This window comes from Mesoplodon mirus (genome assembly GCF_964341445.2).
Source record: "Mesoplodon mirus genome assembly, chromosome: 4".
NCBI classification, from domain to species: Eukaryota; Metazoa; Chordata; class Mammalia; order Artiodactyla; family Ziphiidae; genus Mesoplodon; species Mesoplodon mirus.
In genome coordinates, this window is record NC_138979.1 from 3,675,005 (window position 1) to 3,694,652 (window position 19,648).

General features: G+C 37.8%; 1 protein-coding gene across 4 annotated transcripts in view; it reads right to left on the bottom strand.

Moving 5' to 3' along the window:
- Positions 1-512: 512 nt before the first annotated feature.
- ARHGAP12 (Rho GTPase activating protein 12) overlaps positions 513-19,648 on the bottom strand; it is a 111,735-nt gene continuing 92,599 nt past the window's right edge. For all 4 annotated transcript variants that reach the window (XM_082620013.1, XM_082620012.1, XM_082620010.1 and 1 more), the window contains 9 exons: positions 16,332-16,433; positions 13,729-13,827; positions 10,845-10,947; positions 8,944-9,060; positions 5,967-6,065; positions 4,572-4,649; positions 4,338-4,472; positions 4,006-4,108; positions 513-3,177 (listed from right to left, as the gene is read on the bottom strand). In XM_082620013.1, the coding sequence (XP_082476139.1) occupies positions 3,003-3,177; positions 4,006-4,108; positions 4,338-4,472; positions 4,572-4,649; positions 5,967-6,065; positions 8,944-9,060; positions 10,845-10,947; positions 13,729-13,827; positions 16,332-16,433 (1,011 nt within the window). In that variant the 3' untranslated portion in view covers positions 513-3,002. The remainder of the gene's footprint in view (positions 3,178-4,005; positions 4,109-4,337; positions 4,473-4,571; positions 4,650-5,966; positions 6,066-8,943; positions 9,061-10,844; positions 10,948-13,728; positions 13,828-16,331; positions 16,434-19,648) is intronic.

The window sequence follows — 19,648 nt, forward strand, 5'->3', positions numbered from 1 at the left end:
CTTTAAATATTTAATTAAAAGCCTCTCCCACGAACTAGGAAAAAATTCCTCTCACTGCTATCTTAATATCTATTATTACAGGCTTACAAAGAATCATAGGATAAAACCAAAATAGTACAAAGGTCTCCAGGTATCTGCCATGATTATTATTGATGAGTTTTCATTTGTATGTAAGCAATGACACATACACACACACATTTACATACACATATATGTGCATACGTGTATATAACACAACTGCCTAGGCCCAAAGTTTGGCTGAATTATTCCATCTGTACTTTTCACATAAGAAAAAAAAAATCTATAGATTTGCCTCTATCTAAAAGGTAACATCATTTTCCCAGAAATATTTCATAATTTTTCTAGAGTAAAAGGTAAAATTTCTTACTGCTGTAACATTTAAATAATAAGTATTTTCCTTCTATTGGATTATAACAACATACTTGAATATACTTTTTCCTTTCAATTTCCAACTACTTTTTTTAATGACATTCTGAAGGAAAGCCTATTAGTAAATGAAATTCCACTGACAATTTATTTCAGCCTTTAATATATTTTCTACTAAAAGTCAAGCTGTCAAGACAGAAAAATATTACTGGTTTTGTTATGACAAGAAAACAAGTGAGAATTTTTAATTCACAAAGGATGAACACACAAGACATTGATCTCATTATACATACAGTATTACAACAAGCTGATTAGCTGTGGACTATTAGAACATTCAAGACTTCACATACACACAGGTGTACTTGGAAACAAGAAACACAGGACAATTTTCATCTTTGATATGTCATAACTACCAAGAGAAAGAACATCACTGATTTGAGTCTAATTGTTTTCCTGGCATACAATCACTATATAGGCCAGGCCTAAAGCATACTGTATATTGTTAAGGACATCTTTAGGCAAATATAAACATTCTCATTTGGGAGCTTTTTCTCCCTGCCCAAAACAATGCTTTCCCATTGCTGTCAAGTAGCTTGGTTTGTTATCAATTTAACAAGATCACAACAACAAACATTTTCACCACAAAACTCAGGTGAGAGGTTTTTACGCAGGTCATACAAAAAATATTTGTCCCCAAGAAAAGTAATCTGTAAATTATAGATGCAACCCTAAGAAAAAGAGTCTTGGTTACAAATCATTCACTTTCAAATATTGATGAAGAAATAGAGTGGAGGGGGTGGGAGGAGGTGGAAGGGGATGGGAGGGGATGGGAGGGGGATGGGAGGGATGGGAGTGGGTGAGAAGGGGTGGGAGGTGGTGGAAGGGGGTGAGAAGGGATGGGAGGGGTGGAAGGGGATGGGAGGGGATGGGGGGATGGGAGGGGGTGAGAAGGGGTGGGAGGTGGTGGAAGGGGGTGAGAAGGGATGGGAGGGGGTGGGAGGGGATGGGGGGATGGGAGGGGTGGGAGGGGGTGAGAAGGGATGGGAGGGGTGGGAGGGGTGGGAGGGGGTGGGAGGGGTGAGAAGGGGTGGGAGGGGATGGGAAGGGGTGGGTGGCAGAGGCACTGGCATGGCAGGGAGCACAAAAGGTGTGAAACGAGGAAAACATTTGCCACAGGAAGTACTGGATTCAGTTGATTTTTTTTAAATGAGGTATTATAAGAGTGTGCCAGTAAATGCAAAAACAAAACAAAATTATAAACCAAAATACACATTTCCAATGGAAAAATCTCTAAACCTCTTATAGTTTTCTTTATTCAGATTAGACATTTCATATACAGCAGTTAATCTAGAAAAATACATTTAAAAAAATCTTCAGCAGACCACGCTCTCTGTAACAAAACCTTCCAAACCCTGTTTTATTATACAAACCAATCTACAATAGTAATGTAAAAAGAAATTCTCAAACTTAGCCATGTCACTTTCGACCTGACATCCCTCTAATTTACATATGGGTTTCCACTATTCGTACTGCAGAGTTAGAATTCTGTAATAAATTTTTTCTAATGTACTCTGTACATATTAAATAATCTAAAAGGTTCCTCTTGTAGTGCATTTACCATTTAGCAAGTCTAGTCAGCATTGTTCCAGTACCATTTGCATTACAGTGATTTGCCTGTAAATGTAATTAAAATCTAAAAGTGCACACAGTTAACTTTCTCAGATAACGGCCTATTTCTGGAGGAAACCTAATATTCACGGAGAATTACCAATATCGTGATTAGAAATGAGAGGTTAGAGTGTACTCTGAGACTATATAACACAATTATATACATAAGCTAAAGGACAGTGAGTCTTTAGCCTGGATTTACATCAAATAACGCTGGTTTCCACAGGATCATACCAAGAACTCAGTATGGCACTAGGTAGATTAGGATTGTTAGCTACAAGTCAGTGTAGCACAGAAAGCCCCAAGATACCCTGAACTGGCTTTTATGCCAAATTAAACTCCAGCATATCACAGTGTTTTACGTACTATTAGTATGCTGCTGTGCTACTCCGTAAAGACAGCAAGCCTTCATCAAGGGATCGCATCCGGGTTATAACGGGTCCTAGCAATCAGACTGCCACTGCATGCAGAAACCCCGAAAAAAAATACACAGGTTTCACAACAGATATACTTCGTTTTGTTTAAAATGCCCAGGAGCGTTTTCAAAATAGCTGATAGTAAGTATTGTTCTATCGAGCAATGAACCTATTGAATCGTGAGAAGAAATTCTAGGTTATCCAGTTTGAGGAGAAAAAATGTAGTATTCTTACCAAATTATCCAGTGTATATGACTGGCTAGAATCACAAGTTTTGATTTTTACTGAAATTCAGAGTATGAAATGCAAACATTCAGGATAAAATTAATTCAAACAGTTCTATCAACTTGCAACAAAGCAGCAAATATGAGGGCCTGTCACACATCTGGACTCTCCCATTCCCTTCTGATCCCTCAGAAAAGTGCAAAATCAAAGAGTCACTGCTTGGTCCAAACATAAAATACATCAGGTATAAGGACTTGGAATCTGATGAAATCCGGCTTCTATTCCACAGGTTGTCTTCAGTGAGAGTCAACGTCCGAAGATGGAATTTAGCTCGAGAAGAATTAACTCTACAATCTGATTCTGGTAGACGGTATGAACTGCTATGTTGCCAGTCTCCTTCTCTGGCTTTAACAGAGTAGGACCGAACACAATTGCTATACTCTGATACGTCATTCTGTTTTTTTCTCCGTTTTCTATAACTCTAAGAGGAAAAACAAAAATTGTTAAAAGAGAAAATTTTAAAATCGGAGAAATTCTTCAAAAAATATTATAAACAGCTTGCATTTAGAAAAGAGAAATAATGCTTATTTTCCTAAGGTACGTACAAACTACTTAACCAAATAGAATTCAGTCTGAATAGCATGTAAAGCTTCCTTTTGCATAAACACAGCTGAAAGGTATACATATTCTCACAAACTTTAAATGTGTGATATTTCAGCTGAGTTTTAAAAATAAGACATAGACTTGAATACCTATTACAATTCAGGTAACAATGATTCCTCCGCTAGGGTGACAGGGAAAATATCATTAGGGCACAGAGATTAAACTTTGAATTTTATTCATTTTATGCTATTAAAAAAAAAATCTCTCATACTGTGATCACTTATTTTAGTAATCTCGTGTTCTTTCTATCAGAAGTTTCAGAGTGACTATGTAGTAACTTAGACCTAATTTCCTTGACTTCAAGGTAACTGAATATTCCTCACTTAACCAATCTCATCTTCATCATAATTAACTTTTAGCAACAATTTCTGAACACTTACTACGTGCTAGGCATTATACAAATGCTTCACATATGAAATCTAATTCAATGTATTCTTTATACCAAACCGTTTTACCTACGAGGAACTGGGGCTCAGAGAAGTCATCTTTCTCATGTTACAGACACAGCGAGCAGCAGAGCTGGGCTCTGAACCAAGGTCTTCGTGGCCCTGGCCCCGGGGGTCCTACACCACATCTCATGCCTGTGCACTTCTCCGACCTTCTTTTTCCCCCAATTACTCCTTCTCTTTTGCGGTGAGACTCTTACCTTTTGAGATGTCTAAACAGAGTCTGCATTGTGTCTTGATTTGGCTTTGGCAACTGTTTGATTAGATCCTTCACAGCAGAGACACGCTGTCTTGGTTCTTGTTCTGAAAAAAGACAATGACTGGAGATTTTGCATGAAACTGAAAGCAGTGACATTATTTTGGAATGTGGTATTTGGTAATACACAGTGACACCTGGTGGTTACATTTAAAATTTCTGGAGTAAAACAATCCTTTGAAAAAACTTGTTTAAAATATCAAACAGTGTTGGAGCAGCTACAGAGGGTTTTCAACATCTAGGGAAAAAACTGAGTGGAATTAATTACATACTTACTAATTGCATTAACAAAATCATTAAAATGATTAAATGTAAAGAGAGGTTCTGGTAATTCTCGAAAAAACATTTTCAGTGCTCCAGTGATGACATGAATATCTTCCCATTTACTATCCTTCAAGTCCAATTTCTCATCTGGAAAACAGTAGGAACGGGAAAGTTTTTGAAATTATTTTAAACCAATTCTAACAGTCATCAGTTATTTATTCTGTATATAAAAATATATGATCTTACCATGATTGACTGTAAACCTCAGCTTCTGGATCACTGCAAGGTTGCCACTAACTCTATAAATCCCATCAACATCCAACCCTAAGAGACAAATAACAATAATTTTACGTTTAAAGTTCTTGTTGGCTTCTTCTAAAGACGCTTTCATGTTTTAGAATTCTTATTTATTAACATTAGCCTAAAATAAAATTACTCTTTTCCTCTAAATGGCTTTTTATAGATGCTTGGCAGTGAGAGAGGGGTGGAGATTCACTCTGAATTGTTTGGTAAACAGCAACAAATCTACTTTATCATGTAGACTGTGGATCACCATCTCAAGGAAATCATCTCAAACTCGAAATACTAGCAATTTAAGATAAACTTCGGCAAACACCTGAAGATAATTCAAAAAGTAAAGGAAGCCAGTAGATAAAATCAGCCCACCCGTTTCTTGGCACGTCATTTGAGAGTGTAAATGTACAGGTGCTCTCTGAATCAAAGTGCTTGTCATATTAAGTGCTTGTAATAAATAAACTTAATACAAGCCAGCAACTAAAATAATGGTTCTATAACAACTGATAATTTGATACAGTTATTAATTTCTTTTATACGTGAAACAGAATCATTTGAAATTCACACAATGAAGCCCCAAAATTCATATATTCATTAAATGATAATGATGCACACACTTCACATTATCTAATGTGCTACTCAGTTAACTTCTAGTAAAGCCAAGTAGCATGGCATCTCTACTGTCAGGCTGAGAGTCAGAGATCTGTGACTAGCATAAATTACATTTTATGCAAATATTTTAATTACACAAGATATTTTTGATGATATACTGATATAAGTTAATGGGACTGCAGTCAAGATACTGTTATTTTAAAAGCTAGTATAAATATTATAAACATGTTAAAATTAACCAAAACAGAAATTAGTTTAAGTCTTCAGAAGTACAGGAAATGACATAAAGAGGATTTGTCGTCTATTTGCACACTTTAGAGTTGATTTAGCAGTTTGGGAATGTCATCTCATTTTTATTATAAACAGAAGAAACTTCCCCTTAGTAAGTAAACACTATCTCCTCCTGTCTCTTACACTGCTGGATCATTTCTTAATAAACACAGTTTCACAATCACCACGTCCATTTTAAGCAAATGCCAACTCCCAATGGCTTCAAGGAATACAATATGCTGAATCAACCCTAAGTACTGAACATGCAATAGATGACTGCAAAGGCCTTAATTTGAAACAATACAAAAGAAATAAGGTTTTTTTGCAAAAAAGATGCTTTTCTTGACAACTTAGGACTATAAAGAACTTTTGGTTGCAACACTCAAAATCATAAAAATCCTAGGGATTTTGATGGCAAAACAATGGGTGGTGTGCTTAACTTAAAAAAAAAATTCATTTTCTTACCATATTGCTCAACATGTTCGATGCACAATTTCACGAATTTTGGCACGGTGCCATTCTCTCTCTGACACAGATTAGCAAGATTGGCTCCAAATACCTGATCTGAAAGAGATTTCAAGAAATGAGTCACCTTGCTAAACTTTAGTTCACAAAATGGCTAAATGATTCACAGTGCAACAGAAGATACCCCTGCATGCAGACACTTTCACCACAATGCATGTCTGTCTGATCTGCACTCACCTCCCTCTTCCGACTCCAAGCTCCAAGAACACCCTCCTTCATTCCTGCCTGGCTCCCTTCTTACCTTCCCCTCCTGTGCAGAGATCAACCTTCCCCCAAACGGAGCTCCTTCTCACCACTCCTGGTCTCAGCTAAAATGCCACCTCTTTTTTTTGTTTGTTTTTTTTTTGTTTTGTTTTTTTTGCTGTACGCGGGCCTCTCACTGTTGTGGCCTCTCCCATTGTGGAGCACAGGCTCCGGACACCAGGCTCAGTGGCCATGGCTCACGGGCCCAGCCGCTCTGCGGCATGTGGGATCTTCCTGGACCGGGGCACGAACCCATGTCCCCTGCATCGGCAGGCGGACTCTCAACCACTGCGCCACCAGGGAAGCCCAAAATGCCACCTCTTTTTAAGAACCCTCTGACCATCCTAAGGCAGCCCAATTCCAGTCACTCTCTGTTTTATCACTATGTCAGATTCTTCACGTAAGTCACCATTATTCTAAATTACCTTGTCTGTCTCTCCTCTTTATAGAAGTTTCATGCGGGCAGGGACCCTCTCATTCTTGAATGCCAATAGGTATTCCCAGCACTGAGGCTCAAGTCCACCACTTAGCAAATACTCAAATACTTTTTAAACTGTTAAAACATGCCCATCAGATTGGGATTGACATATATACACTAATATGTATAAAATGGATAACTAATAAGAACCTGCTGTATAAAAAAATAAATAAAATTAAATTCAAAAAAAAAAAAAACCACACGCCCATCGTGTACCAACATCTGATTTCACAAAATATATCAAAGTCTGCTCTAGTAATCTTTCAACCCAACAGTTTTGAAATTCCACATTCGTGCTAAATATTCAGGAAAACAAATAAAATACAGTATTTGAAGTGGATGAACACCACCAGGAAGTAGCAAGTTTGTATTTCTCATTGAAAGGGTCTGACGAAGAGTGAGCAGGAGTTTCTATCCATTTATTTGTCAGGCTTTTTTTAAGGCTCTAAGCTCAACATGCTAAATTCATGTGCATTATCTGGGGGTTCCTGTTTACTCTTAACTCTTTAAGGCTGCTAATCTGAATCACTTAATTAGCTGAATTCTTCCTAGAAGTTTTAAATAGCTTTTTAATGAAACTCATTTGTGTACTTTAATCTAGATGCTTTGCATAACAGATGTTTCTGCAATGGTCTTTGTTAGAAACTTCATAATCAAAGACAGCTCTAATATATATGGTATAAATTATGTTACCTTTTCCTATATTTTTATTATGAACAAATGTCTCTGTTTGGAGTGATGTGTTAGAAATTTTATCTTTGGAATTAAACATGCTTGTAAAAACTAAAGGTATATACAAGTTTATGTGATTTTAAAGAATACTTTCCTATTAAGAAAAAACTCTGTTAGTACATTATGGTTCTTATACATGAAAATAAAATGTAAAAATTAGTTAGAAAAAAACACTTCATCCTAATTTTAAAATTACCTTAAATGAGAACTGAAGGCAAACAATCAAGAATAAAATTGTATATTATTTTTTCTTTCTTTCTACAGCTAGTGATTATTTGAAATTTCTTCTGATCTGTGCATCTCAAAACTAAAAATCTGTCATTCTGAAAATCTGCCACGCCGTCCCATCACATCCATGTAGCTCCTCTGGTACAGGGTTTCTAAAAAGCTAATTTGGTATTTATGTCTGTTCGATGCTTTAGTTAAAATAAACTCTTCATGTGCATTAAAAAATTAATTTTAATTACTCAAATGTATTTTAATCACTGAACCTGATAACTTTATGAATAAAGAATGAGACATTTTTACTGTTTGGAAAATTTTCAGCTTTTAATGTAAAATATCTTATTTCTGATTTGGGCCAAAGTTCATTATTATAAACATCACTTCTACTTACCTTTTTTTTTTTTTTTTTTGGCCACTATACAAAACTTTATTGTTTTGGTAGGACTGTATTTCACTTTATTTTTATTTTTATTTTTTTTATTAGTTTCTTCTTTATAACAAAGTGAATCAGTCATACATATACATCTGTTCCCACATCCCTTCCCTCTTGCATCTCCCTCCCTCCCACCCTCCCTATCCCACCCCTCCAGGCGGTCACAAAGCACCGAGCTGATCTCCCCGTGCTCTGCGGCTGCTTCCCACTAGCTATCTACCTTACGTTTGGTAGTGTATATATGTCCATGCCTCTCTTTCGCTTTGTCACAGCTTACCCTTCCCCCTCCCCATATCCTCAAGTCCATTCTCAGTAGGTCTGTGTCTTTATTCCTGTTTTACCCCTAGGTTTTTCATGACATTTTTTTTTCTTAAATTCCATATATATGTGTTAGCATACGGTATTTGTCTTTCTGACTTAACTTCACTCTGTATGACAGACTCTAGGTCTATCCACCTCATTACAAATAGCTCAGTTTCGTTTCTTTTTATGGCTGAGTAATATTCCATTGTATATATGTGCCACATCTTCTTTATCCATTCATCCGATGATGGACACTTAGGTTGTTTCCATCTCTGGGCTATTGTGAATAGAGCTGCAGTGAACATTTTGGTACATGACTCTTTTTGAATTATGGTTTTCTCAGGGTATATGCCTAGTAGTGGGATTGCTGGGTCATATGGTAGTTCTATTTTTAGTTTTTTAAGGAACCTCCATACTGTTCTCCATAGCGGCTGTACCAATTCACATTCCCACCAGCAGTGCAAGAGTGTTCCCTTTTCTCCGCACCCTCTCCAGCTACCTACCTTTAATATAACCTTTTTCACGAACAGCTTGCAAAGTGGGGCGTCGTGTAAGAAATTTCTTTAAGTTTTTCTTGGTTTTCTTCTGTTCTGAAGAATCTATGCTAGATACTTTCATGGCTTAAGACAGATAGATATTAAGCATTTTATAAAATAAAGGCTTTTTTGATGAAAATTTTTCCACCTAGTACTCAAAACATATTAATCTCATATATAAAAAAATCACAGTATATAAATTCAGTTTTTCTAACTTTAATACGGTTTAAGAGTAACACATGAAGAATCAAAAACTAACACAATTTCAAAGTGACAAACCAAATGAAACATTTCATTTTTATCACTAAACACTGACCGCAAACTGTGCCTTCTTTAGTATATGTGCCAAGACATTTGTAAGTCATTCTAATTTATATTCATTATTTCACAAATGATATAGTCTTGGACTCTCCATCAGGTTTAGACGGTAAAATGACCAGCAAAAAATAAAGTAACCAACCCGTAAAACATAAACAAAATCCCTACCCTTCCCCATCCTCACTGAACTAGGAGTCGGGATATATATGTATACATATCCATCACAATTATTTGTACTTCAAGCTAAGACTCATCATAATTATCTCTACTCTGAGCTAAGGATGGGACCACCTGGATTTCCACATTGCCTGCAGACCTGATTTCTCTTTGGGTTACAATAATAAAAATTGAGAAAGTAAATTTCTTGAAAATAACCATATTTGAAGAAAGTTGAGAGCACAAACAATATATGAGTAAAGAATTAAAACAATAAAAGTTTCGTGGTTTACACTATTATACAGTGACAGTGTCAGTAATAGGCCTAAACTTCATAAGAATGTGGGAGAAAAACAGGAGAACTGATTTTCTAATCATTCAGTTAATGTGAAGACCAAAAATTTCTCAGTTAAATGTGGATTTGTTAAAATAGATTTAAGCAGGTTCAAGTCACGGGTAATGGCCTATTTAAAGCACATAATTCACAAGAGCCCTGTGTTAGAAAATGCAATCCTTGGGAATTCCCTGGCGGTCCCGTGGTTAGGACTCCATGCTTCCACTGCAGGGGGCACGGGTTCCATCTAAGATCCCACATGCAGCATGGAGTGGCCAAAAAAAAAGATGGTTAAAAGAAAAGAAAAAAAAAAGGAAAGAAAATGAAATCCTTACAACTGCTGGCGTTTCTCTGGTCCTGTATACATAATATGTGGTCTGGAGATTAAATGCACAGACATATCCCAGTCTAGAGGCGGCTGCCTGGCATCCAATAGGGAACTATGGTACATATCCTGTGACTTCTGACTTCTTAATGTAGAAGGGTCTATCTAGAATCTTAAACAGTAATTATATATTTTCCAATCAATAAAGTTCAGCTTCCTAGAGACCTCAACATAAGCGCATTCTGTTGTGCGCATTTGTTCCTCTTGAAAGGGTATCATAATATCTTAAAATTAATATGATGCCATCGGGGTGCATACGATTAGGCTGAAAAATGATGATGAGTTGGGCTTCCCTGGTGGCGCAGTGGTTGAGAGTCCGCCTGCCAATGCAGGGGACATGGGTTCGTGCCCCGGTCCGGGAAGATCCCACATGCCGCGGAGCGGCTGGGCCCGTGAGCCATGGCCGCTGAGCCTGCACGTCTGGAGCCTGTGCTCCGCAACGGGAGAGGCCACAACAGTGAGAGGCCCATGTACCGCAAAAAACAAACAAACAAACAAAAAATGATGATGAGTTAATGAGGAGAGAGAACACTGAACCACTGAGACTGCAACTCCTGAATCTTAGAAGTCTTGTAACACTGGAGAGTCCACTCAGCTTTTATATATTTACTCTAAACCTTTGCTAAGAGAATAAGCTCACTCAAACCACTAGCAACATAGGGAAGGAAAACTTACAACGCAATTTCTTCAGATCCTTATGGTCCTTTTCTTTATCGTGCTTTTCTATTCCTGGTGAATCTGGTAAATCCTCCTCAATCGCTTCATCGGGTTCTGCTGTCTGTTGGTTAGAGATTTTCCAAACACATATTACTTTTGCTATTACTTTAGATGTAATTCTCAGAATGATCAGTAATCAACTCTTCCAAATGATTTTAGGGAACCAATTAGTACATAAGATATATGATTTAGATATTTGATAAATCTTTAAAAATACTCTTCCCCCCACACCCACTGATGGCATTAACTGAATTTCGATAAAGAAAAAATTACTGATAATTCACAGGGATAATGCGCTTGTACTGATGGTGATGCTATCTTGCCTCATTTTGATCAAGTGACAAGTAATACCAGTTAAAAGGCTGGGCTATAATCTGTGGTGACAGAACAGGATGATGGCACATTGTTGGTAATAGGACAGATAAAGCTAACTAGCAATGGTACCTTAACTGCTTCACACCAACAGTCTTTTAAAATTGCACTTTGTGTCAATAGTTAATTGACATTACTCATTACTCACAGACCTACGGATATCAGGAATTGAAAGAAATCCTAGAACTCATTTACAGCCTAACTATGGTCACTTTTACAAGTTAAAAAGGGGACTGAATTCTTAAAGCTAAAAACACTGCTCTGCCTTTTACTCTGAGGTCCTTTCTCCACCCAGAGTTTATTTTTGTGCACAGTGTAAGGAAAGGCTCCAGTTCTTCTTGGACATCCAGCTCACCCAGCACATGCTCTACCTGGCACAGAGTGTCCAAAGGTACGTGGGTCTGTCTCCAGGCTCTTTATTCTGTTCCACAGGTCTTTATGTCTATCCCATTATGGATACACAGCTTTATAAGGTCCTGACATATGCTACAGCAAGTCTTCTTCAAAGGTGTCTTGCATATTCTTAGCCCTTTGCATTTCTATATGAATTTTAGAATAAGTTTGTCAAGTTCCACCACAAAACCTACTGGGATTTTGAATGAGACTCAAAAATCTCAAACCTACAAATTTATAAGTCATTTGGAAGAATATTATATCTTTACATAATTGAATTTTTTAATCCATGAACATGATATACTTCTCATTTAAGTTTTTGCCAATGTCTCTTAATAAAAAAAAGTTTTGTAATCTTGTCCATCTCTTTGCCCTCAGTATCTTTTGCCACTTTGTAAACAGTACACATTTAAAATTTTTAGAGTCAATTATATGTTCCTCTCTTTTCAGTTGGCTTATTCCCTGAACGCTTAGGCCTTAATTTAAAAAGCCACTTTCTCTGCAAGGCCTCCCTTGATCCCTACACTAGATTAGCCCCTACTTAATCAGAGTTTTTATATGTTCATTATATTAACTGTTCAGTTGTCTGTCCTCAGTAATCTTCTGTCTTTGATTGTAAGCTCCATGCATAAAGATGCAGCATCCGGTTGCACGCTGCTATACCCCAGTGTGTAAGGCACTCACATGTGTGTGAGATGGATGCAGCCACCCTTGCTTTCAAGGGGTAGCGAGCACATTACAGTGACTAGACCTGCAAGCCCGTACTGGGTAGAGTAGGAGGTACATTTGAAAAGACAGACTGGGCTCAGGTTGTTGAATTCTAATAGGAGTCACGTAAGGTTTCTGTGCAGGGGAGGATTACAAAAGTGACATCAGGAAGTTTCATACAGTAGCGGCATTAACAATGCATTGGTGGGGGATGAGATGAAATAAGGAAAACTGTTTAGGAGGTTACTCTCAATATCAACATTTAAAGGCCTGTCCATGGTTTCAGGAATAAATGGAAAGAAATGGACAAGGTTCAGAAATATCACACAGTATTACAAACCGCAAAGGAAGAATTCACATCTAGGTTGGTAAATACTTTGCTAGAAGAGGTAAAAGTTGGAGGCAGAAGAGTTAAAGAATACTCAGATTCCAAATCTGGGTGATTTGAACTGGGTGAATCATAAAATTTTGGAGCTTAAAAGGATAGTTGGAGACAATCCAGTGCAATCTCTCTATTTTCTCTAAGTAGAAAAACTGAGACCCACAGAAGGTAAACACCTTGATACAATCACAAACCTTATTAATAATGAAGCATCACCTATGAAGTCTCTGAAAGACATCTCCATCTCTACTAAAGCCAGTGATTCCCAAACTTTTTTTGTCTCCATTTAGTTTAAAACCTGCATTACATGCTCCCGTAAGTATTCACTTTCATTTCACTTCTGTCACTGATACATGATCCTTAACCAGGAACCAAGTCCCCATATGGTGAGGGGGGAAGAGTACAGTCTAAGAAAGTACAGCTTCTAGTTGTTTATTACTGCTCTTACAAACACAGCTTCAGAATATAAATGCGAGGTTCTTTTTGGTTGTAATACACATGAGAAGAAATTTTCCAGGAACATGAGGGTACTCTGAGTAGAAAGGTCACTAGGAAAGAAAAAGTACAAATGACAAGACGACAGCTTCATGCATCTCACCATTTTGCTCAGGATCTGTTTCCACCAAATAGGATGATTTCCAAAGCATTCACTCCATGAACAAATACTACATACTAGGCACAGTTAGACTGTCCCTGCCTCCTGAGCTATTTTCTTTTTGAACCAATGCCTCATGTGAAAGTTACGTGAAATCTACTGGTGGCAAAATCCTATAAATGACGATGTTAAATCACTCATCAGTCCCTGGGAACTGCTAAGCTAATCACTATCTTTCCTACCTCTGTCAAAATATGATTTTTAAAAAGTATTTTTTAAATATAAATTGGAAACTATATATATAATAACCAGTTAGAAAGCCAAAAAACAAAAAGAACACAAGAAAAACAGCTCTAAAGTTAAAAAAAAATTTACCTGAGTCAAACACATACCTGATTACTGATGGTGCTACTAAGAGCTTTAAACCACTCATTGATAACTGCGTCATTGTCAGACTGAATCAGCAGTTCTGTTCCTTGACGGGTTTTCAGCTTTAGAGATAAGAAAGGGAAAAAAAAGTATGGTTAGTGCTTTCAATGAAGTAAATAAATACATTTAATTCAAAGTCTACAAAACCACCAGAAGATTGGATGCCATATATTATATTAATAGTGGAATGGTTACAGTACTCCACAGGGATGGAATTATCTTTTATTTTAGTATAAAAGAATACCAGCTGGATAATTTTACAAAACATGACGTTTTTCTCACAGTAAATTCTCAATGAAAATCTAATAATTTAGGATCCCAAACTCCATCACACAAACAACATAAAACTTGCTGGAATCTAGAATACTTTATCATTAAAAAAATAAGTTCAAGTACCTATGCTGTGCATTTTAAATGAGAATTGAAACATGATTTGTTAAGAAATAAAATCTATAATATTTTAACATAAATTTGAGAATTTCTCTCTCTGGTTAAAAAATATATAGAAAAAGAGACTATACAAGAGTTAGACTTTCAATATTGAGTATTTAATAGGAAATTATAATGACTTGGTACAAAGAGAGGGCACAGACAATAAACATCACAACCCTTCTGGACAGAAACATCACTGAATTGTCAAATCATGAACTAACTAAAGTAAGGACACGATATATGATTCTATATGAATGCAATAACCCATTTATGTATGATCTCCTGGGTTCAGAGTTCCTCACACCTGACTGAGGAAGAATTTTGAGGTATTTATAGAAATCATTCCTTCTATTTTCTGTTTGGTAAGTGTCTGATTTTCTTTCTTCCTAGAGGAACATATGGCAATGTTTCCCAAACAACATTCTGAGATATATTCCTCAAACAGCTCCTGAAGTAATGTTTTAAAAGGCATTCCTCAAAAAAAATAAAGAACTCATTATGTGATGTTAATTTGGGAAATGCTGGATTGGAAAGAGCTAAACAAGACTCTCTCCTTCAAGACTTCTCAGAGTTTTGCTATTCCAGGGTGCACCGTGACTTCCTAACAGAGGAATAAAATATATATTATTTCCCAAATTTATTTGACCATGGGACCTTCTTCATTCTGGAATGAAACAAGGCTACCTCAGGTAACAGTAACTTCCTTTCCTGCATTTCTTCTAGAGAGTGGGCCAAGATACTCTGTTAGAGGGTCTCACTTTGTAACAATAAGGAAAAACATGCAGTCTCTTTGCTTGAAAAGAAAATTTAATAATCTAGCGGGGGAGGGCTTCCCTGGTGGTGCAGTGGTTGAGAGTCCGCCTGCCGATGCAGGGGACACGGGTTCGTGCCCCGATCCCGGAAGATCCCACATGCCGCGGAGCGGCTGGGCCCGCGAGCCATGGCCGCGGAGCCTGTGTGTCCGGAGCCTGTGCTCCGCAACGGGAGAGGCCACAGCAGTGAGAGGCCCGCGTACAGCAAAAAAAAAAAAAAAAAAAAAAAAAAAAAAAAAAATCTAGCGGGGGAGTAATTTACAGATGACGAAAGCTCCGGGTACGTGAGAACAAACGCCATGTTACAAGCACAAAGCAGCAGCACCTGCGCTGTGGTGGCGTTTCTTGTGGGTCCTGGAAGAGAGGGAACACTTGACAAGGAGAGGCTAGCAGCTGCCGGTATTAAAGGCAGATCCATCAGGAGTGAAAACCATCAAGACAGGAAAACCCGGGTTCCACTTGGGAAATATCAACTATTCTAATCTGCCTAGACGACAAGTAGGAAAGACCGGAGACAGGAGAGATTCTTTGCAAAGACGGTCCGAGCACCCTCTGCTCTCTGCTTACGCAGCCCTGTGCAGTGTGGCTGCCCCTCCACCAGCGGGGGGGGCTGTGCTTTAAGCCACAGAACACACTGCTGTTTGACTCTTACATCCGGTCCCCAAGAAGCCTTGCGGCTCCCACTCTGGCCCCCCTGGAACCCTGACATGTGAAGAAGCCTGGGGTCACCTCCTTGAGGAGGAGAGATGGTGAGCGGGATCCCAGCCAACAGCTGGCACCAACCCGGAGGGGGAACTAGACCGTCCAGCCCCGGTCAAGCCACTGGATGACTGAAGCTGGGTGACCGGTCCCGGGTTGGACCAGAAGAACCATTCAGCTCCGCACAGGCCAAACCAAACAAGCAAAACGGTTCTTTCCTCAGGCTACTAAGTCTGGGGATGGTCTGTTAGGCAGAAATAAGTAACTGATACAGGATCATGTATCACTGCGGAGGGCTTTTAATGACAAATAGGAAGGTTTTAATTTGTTTTTTAATATTAGATTTGGTAGGCAAAAGGAACCAAACCTTTTATTGTTGCTGGGGAAAGGCATGACTTGTGGAACAAAGGCTTGTAATACATCTTCGGAGATCCAGTGACTTATGCAAGTGAAGCCAGATCTTTACACCAGCTTTTTTCCTTAAATTATGATACAAAGTAACTTAATGACTAACTTTGCCTTAACTAGTCACGCTGAAAGACCATTTCCCGAAATAACTCAAAACAGAACATGAAGTTACCATGGTTAAGAATGTGGATTATACTTAGAGAATAATTTATTACCTCAAATACATTCTTTTTGCTGGATTTATCCTTTGAAGCCATCTCAATCGTTGCCCCCTTAAGGTCCACCGTGAACTCTGGTTTGGACTGATTACTCCCAAACTTCGTTTTAGAAAAGAGGAAAAACCTTTATGTTATATTCATGTACATGTGTGTATCCAAAAAGAATAAGGCCAATTTTATATTGTTAACAATAAATCAAAAAGGTGGTCACCTCAAATTCCTCTTCTCTTTTTGTATTATAAAATAACAATTCCTACTTTAAATTGAAATTGAAAAATGTAAGACATGATTATATATAGTTCATAGAAAAGGAAACAAAATGGCTCAACCTCCATCATTATAAGAAAAATACAAAATAAAGCCATAGTAAAATCTTTTTTCACCCATTAGTGCAAAAGCAACAAAAAAAGTTCAATGAAAAACTGCATTGGTGAGGCTACAGAGTAATAGGCCCTCATTTGCAAGTAGGATATAGATTGGAACTCCTAGAGAAGAAAAATTGCTCATACTATATTTACAAATTTATAAACACATGTATCCTTTGGCTTAGCAATTCTATTTTTTGGAATTTATTCTAAACTATCTATGACTAGGTAAAATGATGTGTTCAAAAGGCAATATTCTTATATATGTATAAATAATATCTGGCAGAAAAACAAGTTCTTTTCCACCTAATAAATATTCTCTAAACCTGATTTTGTGCTTTCAAGGGTTATTTTCTTATCAACTATTTATGTTGTCAACAACTAACAATAACTTGTAAAAACAAAATCCTAAGGCCCATGTTCTTCTATTCAGCCTTTGTTAGAAATAAAAACTAGAGCCAGGTGCTCTAAAGCCTCAGCAATTTAATGAGGAACCATGAACAGAAGAGGAAAACAGTTGACATGGGTGGTTTGAGAAGAAGCAGCACTTAGCTATTATATTTTGTTAACCAGATAAGGAAAAGATTAGAAAATGTCAGAAAATTTATGTTAAATATAGACCTACTCTGTATCTTGCCATCATAATTTAAATATCTGTTTAGTCTGTTAACTGAGAATAGAAAATAGCATTCCTATGTTAATGTAGGGTTTGGGGGTTTTAAAATCTTCAAGGGCTGATGAATTGTAATCTTTAAGGTCATAAAGACTTGTTACAGGAAATTTCATTTGCTAAAATATTTTCAAATTATGTTTGTCATTGGAAATGGATCTTACCCCCCAATCTTGTGATAACTTATCGCTATTCATAACATTAATGACTACTTCGTAGTTTCACATTTAATAAATGGTTTGACTTCATCTGTTCCCGTTTACTTCATCTTTTCAGTGTGGACTTAAATAATATACTTGTTATAACTAAACAAAACTTAGGATATTATATGGACTTTATTAGTGGAATCAAAACAAAATTTAGGGTAATTCATGTAATTTTATTAGTGGTATCATAATAAAATTCACAACAAAAATTTCAACAATTCTACAAAGCCTTTGCCTTCCTTAGTACCTTTTGTCATTCAAAAGACATGTTATTAATCATAAAGCTATGATGGGCATAGACAACTTTCTGAGAAAATTTGATATATCTCAAAAGTCACAAAACTTAAATGGATACATTTAACAAAATGATAGAAATCAACTTAATTTAACTTGTCATCATGACATGCTCTGTAGATAGTTAGCTATAAGGTAAGATATAAGTAGCCAACCAAATAAGTTATAGCAACCAAATACAAATATCAATACAATCACATGACACGGAATGCTATAAAAATGCTTCAATGTGGTTGGCAAAATTTTGGGTTTGTTATCCATTATTTCTTAAAATCTAGTCCTGCTTTTCTCTACTGTAATCATCGCTCCAATGCATTCATGGCAAAGAAAACAGAACTACCGTGGCAACGGACATGCGACAAGAACACATACAGTGACAGCGGACACAGGAGCGGATTTTACATATGCAACAGCAGGCCGGCGGCTGACAGAGTGCGTCCAAGAAGAAAGCAGCGAGAGCAGGAGCTCAGAGACCGAGCCCTGCCGGCAGAATGACTTGATGGGAAAAGGGAAGAAAATGACGATGTCATTACAGTGCACAATGGCAAAATGACGCACAAGAGAAAACCATAACGGAACCAGAGAGGACACAAACAGGGCTCTGTAAGCAGGGGACACAAGCCAAGCTGCATCTCCAAAGTATTTTTCAAAGGCCCTAGAATTTATCTCCGAGCATTTTCTGACTTCTCAGTTTATTCCATAAATTCATGTTTTATTTTTAAGATGAATGCTTTATACAACTTACTTTAAGCTAACTTGTTCTCCCGTATACTCACAATGGAAGCCTTGGGGGGATGGAGAGGAGTCCCTGAGCCCCTCCAATGGCCTGCGGGCCTTGTCCTCTGGTCCCTGTCTGCGTCGTCTCTCGGGAGAGGCCCTGCCACCCAGCTTGCCCCCCCCCCCCCGCTTCCTCTAGGACAGTGGATCTCAACCAGAGGCGATTCTGCCACCTGGGGACACCTGGCAATGTCTGGAGATGCTTTCAGTTGGAGGTGGGGTGCTGCTGTTACCTGCTGAACCCCCTGATGCATAAGACAGTCCCCACAACAAAGTATTATCTGGTCCAAAGAAGCCACTATTTTTAGAAATTCGAAAGCATTGTATAAATGAATTTGAACAACTACCAATATCTGTGGGGTGACTTCTGAAATACTCAAGGAATATGAGTATTTAAATCTGCAAGGAACACAGTGTATGTCGTGTCGTCTTGTGACTGTGCACGTGCTGGTCCCCCTGTTACAGTGTAAGCTCTGAAGACGGAGGTCACGTTACTCACTTCTGAACCCCCAAGCCTAACACCAGACCCAGAACAGAGCAGGCTTTTATGTCTGCTGAACAAATGAGGTGAAGGAAGTAAGAAAAGGGAAAGTATACTTTAAGTTACTGATATAACAACCCGGGAGATTAATATTTTCCGGAAAACAAGTGACGTCTACCTATCCCGAGGAAAAGGAAAGGCTCGCTGGCTTCTGGATGATACAGCATTGGTGTAAAATTATCTTACAGTGGAGCTGCGTGTGGCATATGCACATTTCATTTACTCAGTTTTTACTACCCATGAAACCAAAAATAAACACAAAGCATGAATGGTTTTCTAAAAACAGAGCTTCAAATTGTATGGATGATTTTGCTCAGCATCCCATCGATGAGTATATGCCCTGGAGTAGACTGTAAGATTTGAACTGCCTATTTCTTCCAGCGGATCTCGGTATAGGTTTTTGCACCAAGTGTGAAACTAATCTGTAAAGAACCATACTTCTCCAGCGTGGCCCTGGAACA